The following is a 21,573-nucleotide window of genomic DNA, read 5'->3' as shown; positions in this document are numbered from 1 at the left end:
TATTTCTGCCTAATATTAAAAGTACATTCCATGCAATATTTGTCTTGTTTTCATTGATTTTGATTATTTTGTCTTGATTATTTTTTTTCATCTATTTAATTCCAGTAATTTATGTTTTGCAGAGGTGAATCAGGTGCTGGGAAAACAGAAAATACTAAGAAAGTTATTCAGTATCTTGCACATGTTGCTTCCTCACATAAAGGAAGAAAGGACCACAATATTCCTGTAAGTTTCAATATCTCATTTAGCATGTTTAATCATCTGTTTTTATTAAAGATTGCAAATAAGTATGATAATCTATTAAAATGTCAGCACTAAACAATTTCATATAAAATCGTGGTTGAAATATTGATCATTTAAATTTGGGAAATAATTTGCAGGCCTTATTGAGGGTGCTGCTGGGAAAGCTGATATAAAGCTGATATAGTAAAATATTTCTGTGAAATTCAGTACATCTTCTTGATGTTGTGAATTTTTAATCAGAGCTTGCATGTATAAAACTAGTTACCTTTATATATTATTGAAATATTTTTTCTTTTCAAACCCAGTACCCCATGCCTGATTATTAAAATGCCTTCAGATTATTTTTCTATTAGCAAAAGGTTTCTTATGATATACAGAAGCAGATTTGAAGTGATCCTGTGTTACATATCTTAAGTCATCACTCCACTATATCAATATAAAGTTGCAATTATGTAGCTGGGAATTAAAGAAAACTTAAAAGCCTTTTAGAAGTTGCTTCTTTTCTTCAAATCTTTATGAACTTTTCAGCATTTTTACAAGATCCTAGCATTCTGCAGTTTGCATGACATAACAAACTGTGAATCATGGCAGCCCATTTGGAGAGTTTTCTCAGATTTTAAATGCTTCTGTTTGTGTTCTGTGAGAGAAAATCTAAGGCAAAACGACGCTTATATGAGAAGGTCATAAAATCATTTTTTAAAAATCTCTCATTACCCAGATGTAAGACTTGAGTATATCTTGAGAGTTTTTTCCCCTCCCATAGATAAAGGTATACAGATTGTTTAGTTTTATCATGCCTTTATGTGTGGTCATCTCAAAGTGACATGTATACATAATGGTCCTACCTTCTATTTTCCTATAACAAGAATCTTGTGAGGTGGGTTTGGTTGGAAATGACTGGCTGAAAAGTTGTACTGAATTTCGGAACATTGTTGAGGTTAGAGACAGAACACAACTCCAGGGTCAGATAATGTGCAGTTTGACTGGCACTGATGGAGCCTCAGAGCTCAAATACACTGTTTGGGTATTGCCTACTCATGCATGTGTGTGTCCATCCATCCCAGTGCGATAAAAGATAGTGCACCTATCCAAATTAGCTCTTTCCGCTTTAATATTAATTCATAGAGAAGTTTGAGTCAAAGCATCATAAAATAACGTAAATGTGAGTGAAACATAGAAATGGGTGGAGAAAGGTTATATTTGCTAAAGTGAATTTATTTGTTTGTAACAATCACCTAAGTTGGTGAAGCACCAGGTAAATGTCTATTTTTTTCTCAACATGCTGTATAAAGGTAGTACAGGCAGGCAACTAATGGTGACATTTTATTTTGGATTAATACAGAAACACAAAGACAAAATAACCTTATGGCCATATTTCTCAAGTTATTTGAAAAGTAGGGAGTTACGAACTTCCCAATATTTCTTATTTTCTAATCAGCTGTTGTGTTGATGTAATGGAAAAGCAAACAGACTTAATACCAGAGTGCTAAGTACTAGAAGATGGAGTGGTCCATGATTTGCTAGGTGATAAATTAGTGCACTTTTTAATCCAATATGTGACCCAAAGTCAATTATCTCTATTATTATTTCTGCCCATTTTATTTATATGCACATGTGCAAGTGCACATGTGCAGACACACACACGAGCAACAATTTTTATTTTATAATTCTTTTGCAAAACTCACATGGAGGTGTGGAAATCATAATATATAATCGTTATGGTAGACATAGATTAATTGTCAATAGGCAGCAAAAACCATTAGGAGCATAGAGCAACCTGGTGCCTTCCAAACATTCCTGCATTTCTTCCCAGTGGTCTTGTTAAAAATGCCTCACATCTGCAGAGCATTGAGATTGCCTAGCACTGGTCCAGAAGCAAAGCAAAATAGATGGATATTGGCTGTAGGCACTCGGGCAATGCATTTATATTTTTCAAGATTGCTGTTGTAATGATTAGGCTGATTTAATAAATCTGAGAGTACAGTTTTGTTTCAGTTCTAGGAAAATGATATATGAATTATCCTGTAGGAGCCAACTTTCTTTATTAGGAAAAGAGGATGTATTAAATTAATAAATATTAAGACCTTTGATTGTAACCCACTGTGTTTCTGGTGATTTCATAAATTCATAACTATTAACATTGTTTCATTGTCATTTTTTAACTGCAGAATGGATCCCCATTGTATGTGAGTAGCACATAATGCTTGTAGTTTGTCACCTTGCTGACTCACAATGAACCAAATCACAGGGATGCTGAGGGCACTACTTTTTTTCTTAATCTGTCCTTACATAATTGATTTGCATGAATAGATTGCATGTTGTCACACCTTCACATTACTTTGGATGCCTTTTTCAAAATCATCTTGAATTTATATGCAAATTAATGTAAATCTTGCCTTTAGTTTAAAGCTTCTTTGAAGTATTCCAGAATAGAATACTTCACAGATGGGTCTATGATATTTAATGCCTTAAGAAAATATGCTGGACATTGTGAGGCCCTGTTAGTAGAAATTAAATACAAACATATTTTAATGAATGCTTAAGTAATTCCATGCATTTCAAGGAATCATTTCATAGAGTAAATCATAAATAGATAAAATTGTAACTGTATACTTAAGAATCTAGAGGGCAAATGAGTTTCTTTTACAAATAAAGTCTGATGGGACTTTTTAGATATTTGGAATTATCCAAACTAAGATCTTTCCTATTCTTGACTGATCAACCTTAGACTCTTGTAGTGCATCCATATTCACTATTACAATTTATATTTGTAAAACATTGAAAATTGTTTCCGTTTATTAAACTAGACCTTTTTATGCAGCTGAGCCTCTAAATTTTCATATGAACAAACTTGTCTGGTTAGGGCTTGATTTCACCCAGAATAATTTTTTTCAGACTTTGTGAGAAATCTAGAGCTAGCAGTAAGCTGCACAGAATTAAATTTCTAAATGAAATAACAAGTTTGTTATTGGAAGGGATTTTTTTAATGATAAGATTTTGTCAATCTTGACAAGTACATTTTTTTCAAGTTTTATTACTTGTGTGAGGGGTTTTTTTTAGTTTGTTTTAAGATGTATGCTGCCTTAAGTGTTCAAGCAGAACAAGAAAGGCACCCATGCCCTTGTGACCTCTCGCCTAGACTACTGTAACGCTCTCTACATGGGGCTGCCCTTGAGATCCACTCGGAAGCTTCAACTGGTGCAAAGTGCAGCGGCACGGACACTTTTGGGAGCCTCCCGATACTCCCATATCACACCTCTCCTCCGTGCGCTGCACTGGCTTCCAGTTGCCTTCCGGGTGAAGTTCAAGGTGCTAACAATGACATACAAAGCCCTACATGGCATGGGTCCGGACTACCTACGGGAACACCTTCTGCCAATGTCAACACCCCACCGCCCTGTGCGCTCCCACAGAGAGGGCCTCCTCAGGGTGCCACCGCTCAAGGAATGTCGGCTGGTGGCCCCCAGGGGGAGGGCATTCTCAGTGGGTGCGCCAGCCCTCTGGAGCTGCTTACCAACTGAAATCCAGATGGCCCCCGACCTCCGCACCTTCCGGCGCGACTTGAAGACTTACCTATTCCAGCAGTCCGGCCTGGCCTGATAGCTCTAATTGGGGTCCCAGTTTGTTTTGTTTATTGTTTTTCAGTACTGTTTCATTATGTTTGCCTACCTTACTCTGTACACCGCCCCGAGTCCCTCGGGAGAAGGGCGGTTTATAAAAACAAATAAATAAATAAATAAATAAATATATAAATTGCACTAAAAGATGCTTGAAAACCTAGTAAAAATTAAGACGGATTACTTCAAAATTACACATTTTTACTATATTGCTATTTATAAACAGCATGGTCTGTTGAATGTTAAATGTTCTTAAGTTCCATAAATGTGAAAGTTGAAATTACTTCCATTCCAGTGAATGAAGTCCAGTGAGTTTAAGTGGCTGAGAAGGAATGCAGTTACTTTGATCACTAGGATAGTTCTGTCTATTTGGGTTTCATCAGATAGATAGCCAGATGCTATTCTAAGAATTCAAACACTCTAAGGCAGACATGTCAAACTCGCGATGTCACGATGTATCGGGACTATTTTGCCATTGCCGACAATGGGGTGGGTGCGGCTTCTGGCTGATGCGTCTGGCCCGTGGGCTGGCAGTTTGACATCTCTGCTCTAAGAGGAATTGAACTTGCAGATCTTTGCACTTTAGATGTACTATATATCGTGGATTAGTTTTAGGAGCTATCCAAGTCCTGGTATTCAGTGATTACAGGAAGGGATATATAGTAGGTAACAGAATATTATATCCACCTTCCCTTAAGCTCTCAGACCATAGCAACAAAATAAAAAAACACTTTAGAATTTTTTGCACAGAAATGAAATATAATAAGTAAACTCTTTAAGATCTCTGTAGCTATAATCAGACAAAACTTATTACAAAATATTCAAGGGTATTTGGAAGCATCTTATGAATAAAATCTCATATGGAACATTTCTAAAATTGATGTGTTTTCTAAATAAGATTGTCTGGAAAAAAAACCCAGATATATTCGAGCTTGCATTTTGCAATTATGTTTTATTTATCATTCATTCCACTTCATTGACATCCTTACAGTTCCATACAAAATTGAAATACCTTCCAGCACTTTGTCTCCTCAGTGGGCTAATGGATATACACAAATGTTAAAGTGGGCTATGATGGCATAAGATATTTTCCTAACTCCCAAATGATTCCAAAGTTATATGCTCTGTTACGAGGCACAACAGCATGTTTTAAATTTTGAAGTGGGAAACAGTGATATCAGCCTGTGTCCAATATCATGCAAACTGGTAGTTTGATGTAGTTCATAGTTTTGAGCTAGGAGCACTCTAAAAAATGACTGAGGCAGCAAGGCTGCCATGAATTAAGAACTATGGAGACCTCTCATCTAAATTGTCTGATAATTCAGACACTTTTTCTGAGGTTGAAAGTTTTAAAATCAGCTTACAAAATTGGCAAATTCTTAACTCTAACTAGAGAATAATACTTGAGCAAGAGATGGACTTTGTATTCAACAAAGCTGGTCATTTAAACTCAAACCAGTAATACAGAGTGGCTGATTAGGTATGAAAGCAGAAATCTTCCTTTAACAACAGGAATCGCTGATTATACTGCTTTATGCATTTTGTGAAGTAAAATGTTAAATTCACACTTTGTATCTTCCTTTATCTCTGCCTACCTCTGATTCACATCAAGCTACTGATATGATAAATATCAGATAAAGCTTCTGAGGGCAGTGATAGCAGTGGGAGAACAAGGCATACATTAATTAAATGCATTTTATGTGTAAGTTGACGGTTGCTGTTTAATCATGAATCCTAACATTAATGAATGTTTACTATTTTTTGTAGCAATGGCATTCTTTAACTACCTTTACTTTTTATAGTAGAGGGACGCGGTGGCTCAGTGGGTTAGGACGCTGAGCTTGTCGATCAGAAGGTCGGCAGTTTGGCGGGTCGAATCCCGAGTGCCGCATAGCAGAGTGAGCGCCTGTTACTCGTCCCAGCTTCTGCCAACCTTTGGCGTCTAGTCATGCCGGCCACATGACCACGGAGACGTCCTCGGACAAGCGCTGGCTTTGAAACGGAGATGAGCACCGGCCCCTAGAGTCGGAAACGACTAGCACACATGTGCGGGGGAACCTTTACCTTTACCTTTACTTTTTATAGCTCATCAATCTCAGCTGAACAACATTTAAGTCATTTCTGAAGATAGTGTCCTGGAGAGAAAGATACAGAATAACTGAAAATTGCACTGGGGATCTCTATTGCTTTTGAATTAGGTTGACATGACTTTATATTTCTGTGGATGTTTCAGGGTGAACTAGAGCGTCAGCTTCTACAAGCCAATCCTATTCTGGAATCCTTTGGAAATGCGAAAACTGTGAAAAATGATAATTCCTCCCGCTTTGTAAGTATGGGTTTTAATTAATTATTAATCCATTATTCATAGATGATTTTTTTACAATGAAATTGCTGAAATTAGCATTAATTTTGAAACTCAGGTGTTTTTAGTGTTCAATTTTGTATACAACTAAATTATTTTGATTCATATACGCAAACTCTAGACTCTTGTCTGGAATTTCCATTCGCTTGTTCCCTGTTCTTAAGTGTTTATAGGTACCAATTAAAATCTAGATAATCAATCTCCTTTGAATTAGTGCATAGATTTGGAGATCTGGGGAAAAATAAATTAAGCTATTAAAGGTTTGGATGGGTATGTTTTGGAAGAGAAAAAGCGATATAAACTTTTCTCCAAAGCCTTCATATCTATATGTATGAATTTTAGAAAGCTGAAGTACAAATTTATAGTTATCCATGGATGGCTGAACATACAGTATGGGATGGGTTGCATAGGATATAATTGATGTTTAATAGATAATACATGGACAGTATAATAAGTACTGGCCTTGTGCCAAGCATGGTTTTAAATGTAGCAATCAGCAGTTTGAATTATACTTTGAAGCCTACTGGAAGCCACGCAATTCGTGCAACCGTAATATTGCTTGGGTGTATCTTGGGGCACCAAAAATTGCATGCACTACCGCGTTCCATGCCAACTGCACTTCTGAATGCTTTTTAAAGATAGACTCATGTAAAACCTATAGCAGTAGTCCAACCAGGAAATGATTAAGACGTGAGAGATCATGAGCAGAATCTTCTAATGCAGGAATGGGTACAACTGATGCAAAAAATTGATTTATTCAAAGTTCTTTATGACCACAACTGCCACCTACTCCTTGAGCAGGCGCCATGTGCTAACTCTGTCTGGGGAAGTTGTACTGCATCTACAGTTAAAGACAGAAGATCTCCAGTGTCAAGCAACCCAAAAACTCACATAAGTGTTAAAAAGGAATGGGGAGACAATTTAGCCCTGAGGCATCCCTTTCCAATCAACTATTGTAACTAGTCTCAGAAGAAGGAGGGAGTCACTGCAACATTGTGCCATCCATTCCCAAATTCATAAACTGCTCTAGAAGGATACCAGAACTGATGTTATTGAAGGATAGTGAAATACCAAGAAGGGCTAGAATTATGCTGTCCTGAGCCATCAGAGGTCATCCCCAAGCACAATCAGTACATCCCCTGAAACAAAAGGTTGGTATTGATGAAAATTGTCCAGTCTTGTTGGATCCACTGTTGGCTTTTTGAAGAGAGAACTATAACTTTCTTGCAAAGTAGACAGTATCTTCCTTTCCCACAAGAAAACATTCACCACCAGGTGATTCCTATCAAATATCCCCAGAGGTCTTAAACAATCAGGAGGCACATGGATCTAAAATAAAGATGGCAGGACTCAAAGCCCCTGGAGTATCCTGTATCAGTACTAACGGGCAAAAACTCTCTCCAGATAACCAGACAAAACTATACATATAGGACCTGCCCACCCAGCTCTCCAAGCAAAACTGTGGAACTTTATCTGACAAATGCCTAGAATAGTCTTCAAAGTGATCCTGCAGAGCTTCTCCTAGCCTCAGAAGGGACCAAGTATGTGATAGATATGCTGGTTGGTTGCCTGCATACACAATGATAGCAACGAATAAGTATGTTTTGCTGCCCTTATTGATACAAGGTAATCCCTAATAAAGGTTCTTATTTGTTTGACCCCATTCTTCTTTTCGCTCTGACCTACTTCTGCCCAAAAGAGCACAAAACCATGGAACAAAATATCCAGATGTGTGTTTTGGTTTGGGGATTGGCTACTTGAATGTAGCTGTCATGCATAGAATATTTTTCAGTTATACAAAAGTAGGGGAAAGAGCAAAAAAGAAAACAAAAGTCAATTGCAGTTATTTTAGTCTGTGTTTCCCATGCAAATGAAAATCTTAAAATGTAGTTTGAAATATTTCTCAGCAGGATTTTAGTGAGAAAGACACAAGTTTTCAACAAGAGAGGGTGAAATCCAAGAACTATCAAAATTGTAGGATATCATGGAATGGCAAGAATTTGAGCAGCTCTCAGCCACACTTTATCAAACTCCCATAAGTAGCTTATTTGTTAACTTTATAAGTCCTTTGTTCAGAATTTGGTTTTTTTCAATTCTATTACATGAATTATGTGAACATTTTTTTTCTCTTAAGGACTTCTGCATCTGTTTCTTGTTACATTTTTCTGTAAATCTGCACTGATGTTGTAAACACAATCACTTCAAGTGCTTTGGCACTATTTTTGCAAGAATACTTTAATACAATCCAGATGGTAGTTTCTTTATGCATAAAAGAAATATCTAGTAGTAAGGATTTTAACTTTTGGACTAAATAGGAGATGGATTGTTCCTTAAGGTATTATGAATTTTTATTAGATTGAAGTATGGTGCTATCCTAAAATGCATTAACATATTAATTTAATGGATAAAGCAGTGGTTAAACTTTATATTTTTCCAATCATTTAAAATTAAGATTTGTACTCTAAATCTAATTGTAATAACTTTTAAATTATATTTGTTTAACATACATGTTTAGATTTATTTTTGCTATCCTAACAGTTGTAAATGTTCAGTTTAAAATATTTTGGATTGTGCATAATTTGTATATTCTAAAAATGAATTTTTAAATTTTGGTTTGTTTTCTCTTCAGGGCAAGTTCATCAGAATAAATTTTGATGTTGCTGGCTATATTGTTGGGGCCAACATTGAAACATGTATCCTTTTTTCAGCATTGTGATAAGCGCTGATCCAATTTAAAAACTACAGTGATAGCTTGATTAAAATACTTTAGAGAGTACCTATCCATAGGTGGGCTGCTCTCCAAAAATGGGACAGGCCATCTTGACAGAAAAAAAGTACATTTTTAATTTAGTTTTACTTGATACAATTATGAATCATGGGCAGGAAGCTCACCAGTTGCATTTAGCCCTATTTTTTTTATCAGTTATGTGTCTCCCTCTGTATTACAAGTTATTAAATTATGCCAGCATTTTTTCTGTCTGGCTCCCAATTTGATGTCAGCTTCAGTTGGAATTTGTCTTTTACATTTTAGCATTGTTCTACTCGAGAGATTTTTAAGACCCAAAGAAATAATTAATGCTAGATAGCTTGATGTCTAAATAGACTGGTCTGTGGAAGTTGTTATAGATGGAGAAATGATCGGACACTTGACAACTTTATTGATTCTACTGTGACAGTTTGTGTTCTATTATTAGGAACAGTCATTCAGTGCTGTTTTTTCCCCCCAAAAACACATAGTTTCAATTACATGATAAGATACACAGTTGCTCATAAAATTCTTAACTGCTCTGGCTTAGATTTATTAGAAAAATCACGTGCAGTTCGTCAAGCCAAAGATGAACGGACTTTTCACATTTTCTATCAGCTTCTAGCCGGGGCTGGTGAACATTTGAAAGGTGAGTTAATATGTATAGTGTTTGGATGATTAATGTAGCATTTAAACTAAAGCTGAATTCCACAGTAGGACTGCAGTTGCTGTACCCACACTAGACAAAAAAAACAGTGTAGCTGGGAACAGTACCAGGCAGCTGCTCTTTAAAATAGGAACGATTTTTCTCTGCTCAAGGTATGGAGAGAGTAATACACAGAAACACCATATGCAAATCTACTGTGTGCAAATTTGAATGTCCAAAGGACATTCTCTTTGTTTCAGTTTCCTTTGAATAGCCAATCTGAATATCTTTAAGGTTGTATAGTGATGCAATTCTTGTAATTGACAGTATTGTACTGTGATATATTTAGATACATCAGCTTGAATATATAAAGAGATGGATGTATTTACTAGGAATTGCTTTCTTGAAAATTCTTTGCTTATTCCAATTCATTCAGTAAACATAGTCTGACATTAAAACAATGTGCTTCAAGATTTTTTGAAAACTTCAACAATGAGGATTTGATTGTTTACGATTGCTAGGAAGTGAATAATTTACTTTTCATTTAAACATGAGTAAATTAACAGCTACTAGTACCAGTTGTCTTTTGTGGAGAAAAAAACCTCACTTTTTTCCTCTTTACACAGCTGATTTGCTCCTTGAAGGGTTTAACAACTACCGATTTCTGTCCAATGGCTACATACCCATTCCTGGCCAACAAGATAAAGATAACTTCCAGGAGACAATGGAGGCCATGCATATCATGGGCTTTTCTCATGATGAAATACTAGGTATGTTTTAAAAGGCTATTACTTTTCTGATGCATATATATATATATATATATATATATATATATATATATATATATATATATATATATATATATATATATATATATATATATATATATATATATATATATATATATTGTAATATATATATAGCCATTGTGGCATCCCCATGATCATGTGTTCAAAATTCAGGCTTTTGGGAATTGACATGTATTTATTTATAAAGGTTGCAGCTTCCAGCAATCACGCAATCCCCACTTGCAACCTTCCCAGCCGGCTTCTGACAAGTAAGGTCAATGGTGAAAGTCAGATTTGCTTAATGACCACATAATTCACTTAACAACTGTAGTGATTCACTTAACAATTGGGGCAAAAAGAAGGTTGTAAAAGGGGATGTGACTCCCCTAACTGCCTTGCTTAGTAACATAAATGTTGGGCTCAATTATGGTCATAAGTCGAGGACTACCTGTACTTGAATTTTTTAAAATAAAATAAAATGATCATACCTAAGAATACGTGGCATTCTGAATGCTGAATTTAACATCTTAAGCATCTTAATTTAAAAAAAATTTTTTGTCTTAAGGTACCAAAGATGAGCTTTTGAAGATTGTAGATAACTAATTAACCAGGGGAGTATTGATTCTACCCCCAAAGGTCTGGTCATGCCAGTGCAATGCTCTGGGCACTTGTATGTGCTTATCTGTAGGAGATAACTAGGATGAGCCTAAGGGAGAGGTCAAACAGGCCATCAGTCTCGAGTCCCTTTGCCTCACAAGAGTTCTAAGTCCAGTCCACCTTGAATTGTCTCTTATTTACCGCCAGTTTGCTTGGACTGTTAGTAGTTCAGATTCTTGCAGAGAGCTTAAGTTTGCAATAAACCTATATATTCATTTGAACTCCCTGGACTCCTGATTTCCCACACCTGACATTATCTTTCTGTATATTTTCACTTTGGTCCAGCTACAGAATATACAGCAACTGGGATAAAAACATTGCCTAGGAATACATCCATTTGCCATAAGAAGCCTTTCAGTTAGTTTGGCTTGTAATCTGTATATAAGTCCAGGTGTTCCTACAGTTTAAGTTAGTTCTTAAAGCTATCTTTCTCTATTTCTTGACTTATTTTGTTTTATGTCTTAGCTATGTTGAAAGTGGTATCCTCAGTACTACAGTTTGGGAATATTTCCTTCAAAAAAGAGAGAAACACTGATCAGGCATCTATGCCAGAAAATACAGGTAAAAGTATTTACAGGCAAAGGATATCCTTACTTTATTATATATTATTATAAGACATATAATATATCTTATTGATATTTAGTAGGATAAATAATTTGCTAAGCATCATTTGTATTATTGCCACAAGCAATTTTGGTGGTACAATAATATCAAGTGTTTGAATACAAAGTACAATTCTTATACTCCATTACCATGCTTGTGTAATATCTTTCAAAGTTGATTTTTCAGTTCTGATATCAAGGCAGTTGTTCTCTGAAAAAGTATTTGAATTATGATCTCATGGAAGACTTATCAGCAAAGTTTCTAAAACACAAGTAAAAATGGGAGTGTAACTTCATGAGTTTCAGCTTCTTAATTAACCAGTTTCTGGTGTTTGTTTGTTTTTAAATGAGAATAGATATAATTATCTCTCTATATTAGATTAGACTGATGATTGAAATTATAGAATGGTAAATAATGGTGAATTGATAGATTGTATATGTTCAACAACTCAAAGAAAAATGCTATAGATTTATAATAAGAATTTTAAATTATTCTTTCTTCTAAATTATTGTTTCAATTTCTAGTAGCAAAAACGCCTCACGTTCTTAAAAAGCTCTGTATTTTGTACTGGCTTCGGACTTCATGTCTTTATATATAATTCCTTAGAAGAGAGGAAAGTATCAGTGGCATGAATGGTGTTGAAATGGTGTTTCTACTGAAAGGACATAGGCAAAATTATCTTTGGTAGTGGTTTGGAAAGCATAACCAATTCATATGTACAGATAGTCCTCGCATAAGGATCATTCATTTAGCAATCGTTTGAAATTACAACAGCGATGAACAAAGAGATTTCTCTGTGCCCAAACGTATGGCCATTACAGCATTGCCACAGTCATATGGCACTTGGCAACCCACTCTCACTTACGATAAGTTGCCAAGGGCCTGGCATTATGTGATTGCCATTTGGAATCTTCCCTGCTGGCTTCCTCAGAAAGTCAACAGGGAAAACAGCAGGGAAGGATACAAGCTGTTGCTGCCTGCCAAGGGGACTTCTCTGGGTTCTGTGGGATAGTTGAAAAAGATTTGTCCCAAAAATCCAAGCAAGATTTTTGCACGGAGCACTTGCAGCATGAGGCTTTCAGCTGCCAGAAACGCGGGGACATTTTAGGCTCAGTTATGGTCATAAGTTGAGGAATACCTGTAAATATAGATAAATACATAAAAGTATTTCCATAAACATGTACTTGTATTTGGTTTTCCACAATTCGTTTCCACGTAGCTAGTTTGTCATGCATTGGAATTATTAGGGAGGAAGGATTGAAACTTTTTACTCATGCTACCATTTGATCTCCCTCTCTTAACTTTTCATAGTTGAGCCTACCAGTGCCAACAGTTCTCAGAAATACTATTTCTGCAAGTAATTTAGTAATTAAAGACTTGTGAAACTATTAAAATATACTAATGGATGAGTGCGGTTAAAATTATCACTTTACCCAAGTCTTTTTTTTTTTTTTTTTTTGGTTGCCGGAGTACAAGGTTTACTGTTATCCTGGGCTTGATTTAGTGAGGTACATTTCAAATGGTGGCTAATCATGGGATTCTGAATTGTTTTAATATCCCACTGAGAATGTCAGTAATAGGGAAAAAAGCTTTTCTGAAAGCCAAGTTACATATTGCTGCTAAAAGAATATATGCAAAGTATAGTTCAAGGGAAATGCTAGATGCACGGTGGATACCCTTTGATGTATACAGGCTGACATTGAAGCCCAATTGGCCCAAATGTAGATCACGGAGAAAATTCAGTCTTGCAACATACAAACATTTCACAGCAGAGATATACAGGGAGTGCAGAATTATTAGGCAAGTTGTATTTTTGAGGATTAATTTTATTATTGAACAACAACCATGTTCTCAATGAACCCAAAAAACTCATTAATATCAAAGCTGAATATTTTTGGAAGTAGTTTTTAGTTTGTTTTTAGTTATAGCTATTTTAGGGGGATATCTGTGTGTGCAGGTGACTATTACTGTGCATAATTATTAGGCAACTTAACAAAAAACAAATATATACCCATTTCAATTATTTATTTTTACCAGTGAAACCAATATAACATCTCAACATTCACAAATATACATTTCTGACATTCAAAAACATAACAAAAACAAATCAGTGACCAATATAGCCACCTTTCTTTGCAAGGACACTCAAAAGCCTGCCATCCATGGATTCTGTCAGTGTTTTGATCTGTTCACCATCAACATTGCGTGCAGCAGCAACCACAGCCTCCCAGACACTGTTCAGAGAGGTGTACTGTTTTCCCTCCTTGTAAATCTCACATTTGATGATGGACCACAGGTTCTCAATGGGGTTCAGATCAGGTGAACAAGGAGGCCATGTCATTAGATTTCCTGCTTTTATACCCTTTCTTGCCAGCCACGCTGTGGAGTACTTGGACGCGTGTGATGAAGCATTGTCCTGCATGAAAATCATGTTTTTCTTGAAGGATGCAGACTTCTTCCTGTACCACTGCTTGAAGAAGGTGTCTTCCAGAAACTGGCAGTAGGACTGGGAGTTGAGCTTGACTCCATCCTCAACCCGAAAAGGCCCCACAAGCTCATCTTTGATGATACCAGCCCAAACCAGTACTCCACCTCCACCTTGCTGGCGTCTGAGTCGGACTGGAGCTCTCTGCCCTTTACCAATCCAGCCACGGGCCCATCCATCTGGCCCATCAAGACTCACTCTCATTTCATCAGTCCATAAAACCTTAGAAAAATCAGTCTTGAGATATTTCTTGGCCCAGTCTTGACGTTTCAGCTTGTGTGTCTTGTTCAGTGGTGGTCGTCTTTCAGCCTTTCTTACCTTGGCCATGTCTCTGAGTATTGCACACCTTGTGCTTTTGGGCACTCCAGTGATGTTGCAGCTCTGAAATATGGCCAAACTGGTGGCAAGTGGCATCTTGGCAGCTGCACGCTTGACTTTTCTCAGTTCATGGGCAGTTATTTTGCGCCTTGGTTTCTCCACACGCTTCTTGCGACCCTGTTGACTATTTTGAATGAAACGCTTGATTGTTCGATGATCACGCTTCAGAAGCTTTGCAATTTTAAGAGTGCTGCATCCCTCTGCAAGATATCTCACTATTTTTGACTTTTCTGAGCCTGTCAAGTCCTTCTTTTGACCCATTTTGCCAAAGGAAAGGAAGTTGCCTAATAATTATGCACACCTGATACAGGGTGTTGATGTCATTAGACCACACCCCTTCTCATTACAGAGATGCACATCACCTAATATGCTTAATTGGTAGTAGGCTTTCGAGCCTATACAGCTTGGAGTAAGACAACATGCATAAAGAGGATGATGTGGTCAAAATACTCATTTGCCTAATAATTCTGCACTCCCTGTAGATTTCATTTTTATTTGAAAATATTTTCCCAGTGCTAGATAATCTGAAAACAGTATTTTTTTTAAATATATAAATTGCACAAGCAGTAGCTGAAGGAGAATTGTGATAACTGACTTCATTGCTTTCGTTTGTAGTTGCACAGAAGCTCTGCCATCTGTTGGGAATGAATGTAATGGAATTTACTCGAGCAATACTCACTCCACGCATTAAAGTTGGCAGGGACTATGTCCAAAAAGCCCAAACCAAAGAACAAGTAAGCCAAAATACAGAATGATATATCTTATTGTACCCGTCTGCTTCCAGCTAACATATCTGGAACTTTTATCATGGGAGGCAAGGGCAAGAGTGATGATGATGGACATACTTTACATTATAGTAAGACCTTATCAGGTTTCTGTTCTTGAGCTGTAAAGTTTTGCTTTGTGTTCCAGAAGTAGCTGTTAGCTTACTTCTCCAAAAGTGCCTCTGTGTTGAATTTTGGTATAGGCATAACTGAACATAAGCAGTTTTGGATAGAGGGACAGAATAGTGGAGGCAAGATTGATGAGCATGCAGCTCTTAAGAGCATTTTAAATCTGGCATTGATGGAAGTTTATTCAGTTGAGAATGTTTTAAAGGGCATTTGGGTAGAACTAAGAAACCCGATTCATAAATTATGCAATTTTATGTCAGTTGACTGTAATGTTTATCTTTGGCATGAAAAGTAATATAGTTCTGGTTGTTTAAAAAATCTTTACATCTACTTTTAATGCATAGCTTCTCTTTCAAAAAGTTTGCTGAAAGAAGAGATTTTAACATTTTAAGGATAGGAAATGGATCCTTTCATTCTGCTATTTTTATCATAATAAACTCATACACATCCACGTACGCATTCTTTCACAGACTGTTCCCCTTATGTTACTTCAAACAAAGCGATTGTGTTTTCCTTACTTTCAAAAGTCCACCCTAGAGGCGATAGTTTACCCAAATCTGTTCAATTTGGAAAACAGCACTACGTATAAAGATATTATGACTGATGTGGGAGAATTGAAATCCAGACAGGAACTAGAACAACAAGGGATAAAATTGGAATGGTGGGCTTACTTACAGATACAAACACAATATGGGAAAGATAAGAAAGAGTGGGGGATAAATATTCAAGAAACTGCATTGGATAAAATCTTATTGGGGCCAGATGAGAAACAAATAAGAAAATTGTATAGATTGGGGTATAAAATGACTGAGGAACAAGTTAAAGAACCAATGCTGATATGGGCTAAAAATTTGGGACATGGTATCGATCTTGATATATGGCAAACTCTTTGGGATAGAAATAAAAAGATAACGCTGGCCTCAGCTTACAAAGAAAATTTATATAAAATGTTTTACCGGTGGCATCTCCCTCCAGCACGATTAGCCAAAATGTACAAAACAATATCCCCTAGTTGCTGGAAATGTTCTGAAGAATTAGGCACTTATTTTCATGTTTGGTGGTCCTGTAATAAGACGCAAAAGTATTGGCAAAGGATATGGATATGGCTAGAAGAAATATCAGGACGGAGAGTAGATTATAGACCAGAATTTTTCCTGCTTGGCATAACAACAGAGAAACATACCAGAGAAGAGTTATATATAATAATACACATCATCACAGCAGCGAGAATGACGTTCGCCCAGAAATGGAAAAATAGTGAAATATCTGACTAGAGTGAAGTGATAAATAAAATATGAGCGTGCGCAGAAATGGACAAGTTAACTTTGGAAATGAAAAATAAAGATCAGTCAGATTATTACAAAATTTAGAATAAGTTTTACCTATGGTGGGAACAGAAAGGAAGGTCTCAATAGAGAAATACAAGATGCTGATTTCACACATTACTAGAATAAGGTGGTCGATAAGATTGAATATTGTATAATTGCATATAAATGATATGTATATAAAATGTATATAAAACACAAAAATGATGTAAGACAAGAAGGAATGTCAGACCGTTAACACCTTGTCCAAAGTTTTAAATAATAAAATTTGCAATAAAAAACCAATGTTAATTGGGACCAGAAACTCCCATCATTTAGCAACATAGTCAAATGTGACTGCTGCTTAATGACAGCAGTTCCATCAATCATGGTTGTCATCGTTGACAATAGCTTGCAACTTCCTGCCAGCTTCTCCATTGACTTTGCTTGTCAGAAGCTGGCAGGGATGGTTGCAAATCACACTCATATGACCACAGGGAAGCTACGACAGCCATAAGTACAAGGACTAAGTACAAGGACCAGGCTGTAATTACCTCTCATTCAGCACTTCATAAGTTGAAACAATTGCTGAATAAGAAGGCATTAAAGAATGACCACCTGTAACAGGCATCTGTAATTCATGCTGCCTAGAACAGTTTTGTTGCTCCTGTGGCCCCTCTCCCACGCAAAGTGCAGTGTACTTTTTCTAAGTACACTCTCCTCTCTTAAAAGCAGTGTGAGTGGAAATATACGAAAGAAATTATTTTGTTTCTCCTTTGGATGCTGCAGTTTTCAGTAACTATACTGCCTCTCTGTTGACTTTGTCTTTGTAAATGTTCTGAACAGCTTCAGAGTAGTCCAGTATTAATTTTGAATTTATCCGAAGCAATTACTTTCAATAAGAGCTATACAGATGACAAAACTAGACAACATCTAGTGCATACTTTTATCTTTTTTTTGTTCAATGCAACTTAATTCCTTTGTACCTTTTGTATTCCAGAATTATTGTGCTAGATTTTTTTTTTTGCAGTAAAGCATTACTTCTCATCTTTGTACGTTATAAGCTATGATTTCTCCTCCTTCCCTTCTAAAGGCAGACTTTGCTGTAGAGGCATTGGCAAAAGCTACATATGAACGTCTTTTCCGTTGGCTTGTTCACCGTATTAACAAAGCTTTGGACAGAACTAAACGGCAGGGAGCTTCCTTCATTGGCATCTTGGATATTGCTGGATTTGAAATCTTTGAGGTAAACAAAGCAGAACTGAACACTTCCACTGCGTATCAAATGTTATTGTTAACTTGCAGTGCCAGACATTATCCATCCGTAGTATCAGTTGTGTATATCGTATTATAAATTTCTGCAAGAATTTTTTTATGCTAAAAGATAGTGAACTGAATCAGGACTGCAATATACCATTAAAAGTCTGCATGCCATCTGTGATTACATTTCTTGGAGGCTTGAAATTTGATCTGGCACGTATGCTGACTTAGGAAATTCTCAGTGAGATGGGCTTGCATGCTTACATGTCTGACATTTTCTTGATGCATACTCCTCCAGCTGATGTTTGGCTAAAACATTTAATAAATAATCTGCTGTCTAAAATATTCTTACAATATAGTAAATATCAAAGCTGTACAATTAAAACTTACTTCTCTTGATTGCTTTCTCAGTTAAACTCTTTCGAACAACTGTGCATCAACTACACCAATGAGAAACTGCAGCAGTTATTCAACCATACCATGTTTATCTTGGAACAAGAAGAATACCAAAGGGAGGGCATAGAATGGAATTTTATTGACTTTGGACTGGATTTACAACCCTGCATTGATTTAATTGAACGACCTGTAAGTTCTTATATCCATACCGTTCAATTTCAGCTGGTAGTTTTCTCAGGCAAGATATTCCCACTTGCTAAACTGAATCTATGGGTTATTTCTACCAAAGTTCCCCCTCCCCCACATTTTCTCTTATTTTCTGATTAGCAGTCCTACCTTTTGGACTACTTACGACCTATAAAGCCCTAAATGGCATGGGTCCGGGTTACTTACGGGAGCATCTGCTGCCGGCATCAACTTCCCTTCGTCCAGTGCGCTCCCACAGAGAGGGCCTCCTTAGGGTGCCGTCGGTCAAAGAGTGTCGACTGGCGGCCCCCAGGGGGAGGGCGTTCTCTGTGGGCGCGCCAGACCTTTGGAACCGTTTACCGGTGGAGCTCCAGACGGCTCCCGACCTTCGCTCCTTCCGACGTGACCTAAAAACATATTTATTTGAACAAGCCGGCCTGGTCTGATGGGTTTAGGGGTATTTTAACATTTTGTATTAATCTATTTAATTGGGCTACTGTATTTAATATTTCTTTTAATTTTTATATATTGTATTTTATTGTACTGCCCTGTACACCACCCTGAGTCCTTCGGGAGAAGGGCGGTATAAAAATTAAATTATTATTATTATTATTATTATTATTATTATTATTATTATTATTATTATTATTATTACTATTATTATTATTATTATTATTATTATTATTATTATTATTATTATTATTATAACATTTTAACATATTCAGATTGTTTAGTTAAAAATGAACATTTCATAGTGGTTTATGAAACAAAACTTATATCAAATCTGGCCTGTTCGGAACCGGGCCGTGCAAGTGCTTGCCCTTGTGTGCAAATCTCCCCTCACGGAAATAGTGGCTGCTTGCCCTCACACACAAAGCTCCCTTCATGCAAGCAGTGGGCACATTCGTCCACTGCTCACAAAAATGGAGCTGCGCACACTTGCGCGTGCCTTCCTGCCACTCATAGGGAACTATCCCCTTTCCCCCTCTCCTCCCAGCCACCAAGCCAGAAAACCTGGTGACTGTTGATCCAAAATGTAGCTATTCTACTGTGCAGTCTTTTTACAGTTGGTTTAATATTTACAAAGTATCATTTGTAAAATTGAGTCTGATTCTCACAAAAATATATTTTGTGCACTACTTGTTCATTAAGAAACATTAATGAAACCATTTATGTTCTGACAGTTTTAATTATATATCATACATCATAACAAATATTGTTATAGCTACGATAACAGTTACAATAAATTGTGAGTGAGCTCCTTGGAGTTTCTATTTCAACAGGTGATAAATTAGAATAAAGCCATCTTATTTTCTCTTATTTTTAACCTTATTTTGTCTTTACCGCCTGTTAAAATAGAAATCTTTCTGATTTTCATACATACAATTTGTTCTGCTTTAGCTGTATTTTCCCATATTTGGTGAATATGAGAAGGAAATAAATAGTAATAATGTATGTATTATTTTTTATTTTTAATTAGGCTAACCCTCCTGGTGTATTGGCTTTGCTGGATGAAGAATGCTGGTTCCCTAAAGCAACTGACAAGACTTTTGTAGAAAAACTGGTCCAAGAACAAGGTACTCATTCCAAATTCCAAAAACCTCGGCAGCTGAAGGACAAGGCAGACTTCTGCATTATCCATTATGCAGGAAGGGTAAGAAATAACCATTGTAAAGTGTAACTATTCTTCAGACTTTCCCTTTGAAGAGATTGTTGGAATTTAAATATAATAGAGTCCTTAGCTGTTTTGACTTCTAATTTTCATACATAATCATGATTATAAAAAGTAACTAAAACATTTTTTAAAAGGATCTAAACAAATAAAATGTGATTGACAAAGATTTCTAGATCTGTTTCTGTTTAAAGTCAATAATCTTTGGAATGTCAATTACTGTATTTAATATTGTGTGATGATGGAACTCTGTCTAATAGCTGTTCTCCCTCCGTTGACCTTGTTGATAGCCATGCATTTATTATTAATCTAAAAGGATTTCATTGAAAATGACTCCAGTGAATAGAGGCATTTGAAGCTACTGATGTGAGCAGAAACAGTTTAGTTTCAGGAGATTTACTAAGTTCCCCTTCATTCCAGGTGGATTACAAGGCAGATGAATGGCTAATGAAAAATATGGACCCACTGAATGATAACGTGGCAACTCTTCTGCACCAGTCTTCTGACAGATTTGTTGCAGAACTTTGGAAAGATGGTAAGAATCTGCTCCAAACTCAGGAAAGATATAATTCTATGTAGCCAAACTACAATGTGCTTGCTCAAATATTGCTTACCAAAATTTGTACAGATAGTCGTTGATTAGGATCATAATTGGGATCAGGACTTTCATCACTATGCAGTGCAGTTCTTAAGAGAGTCATCATATGACCATCCCAATTTTACTGTCTTTTTTGCTGCGGTTGTTAAATGAATCATGCGGTGGTTAAGCAAATCTAGCTTTCTCCATTGACTTTGCTTGTTAGAAGCCAGCTGGGAAGGTTGCAGATGGTGATCATGTGACCCCTGGACACTGCAACTATCATTTATTTATTAAATTTATATGCTGCCCAGCTCACCCAATAAGGTGACATCATAAATACATACTGGTTGCCAAGTACCTAGATTGCAACATCTGACTACAGGGATGTTTCAGGGATCGCAAGTGTGTTAGAACATATATAAACCACTTTTTCCAATGCCTTTGTAACTTTGATCGCTGAATGAATAGTTGTAAATCAAGGACTACCTGCAATCAGATACTCTGCTATACCATACAGTTATTTCATTTATAGTTGTGTCATTATGGTTAGCTGCATTTTTTTTGTTCATGCATCAGACTGCTAGATAATTGTGTATTTGAATAGAATTGCTTACTATTTTTTTTTAAATTCCATTTATATCCCGCCCTTCTCCGAAGACTCAGGGTGGCTTACAAGCTTAGCAGTAACCTTCATTCTATGTATATGCCTGCTTATTAGGGCTTTCACACACACCCCAAGCGGCATTATTACAAAGTC

General features: G+C 36.5%; 1 protein-coding gene across 3 annotated transcripts in view; it reads left to right on the top strand.

The window, feature by feature from the left end:
- MYH10 (myosin heavy chain 10) overlaps positions 1-21,573 on the top strand; it is a gene marked incomplete at its 5' end in the record, with an annotated part of 82,522 nt that overhangs the window by 23,784 nt on the left and 37,165 nt on the right. For 2 of the 3 annotated variants that reach the window (XM_083352328.1, XM_083352327.1), the window contains 11 exons: positions 123-225; positions 6,094-6,186; positions 8,852-8,915; positions 9,519-9,617; positions 10,241-10,384; positions 11,525-11,620; positions 15,141-15,259; positions 17,816-17,968; positions 18,394-18,567; positions 20,045-20,218; positions 20,657-20,771. In XM_083352328.1, the coding sequence (XP_083208454.1) occupies positions 123-225; positions 6,094-6,186; positions 8,852-8,915; positions 9,519-9,617; positions 10,241-10,384; positions 11,525-11,620; positions 15,141-15,259; positions 17,816-17,968; positions 18,394-18,567; positions 20,045-20,218; positions 20,657-20,771 (1,334 nt within the window). Of the gene's footprint in view, positions 1-122; positions 226-2,411; positions 2,430-6,093; positions 6,187-8,851; positions 8,916-9,518; positions 9,618-10,240; positions 10,385-11,524; positions 11,621-15,140; positions 15,260-17,815; positions 17,969-18,393; positions 18,568-20,044; positions 20,219-20,656; positions 20,772-21,573 lie in introns of all 3 variants that reach the window. The other variant, XM_083352329.1, reaches the window with a different exon arrangement.

Source organism: Vipera ursinii (assembly GCF_947247035.1).
Source record: "Vipera ursinii genome assembly, chromosome: 2".
Lineage (NCBI taxonomy): Eukaryota > Metazoa > Chordata > Lepidosauria > Squamata > Viperidae > Vipera > Vipera ursinii.
The sequence above is the reverse complement of the archived record's forward strand: the minus strand, read 5'-3'. Positions and strand labels throughout refer to the sequence as shown.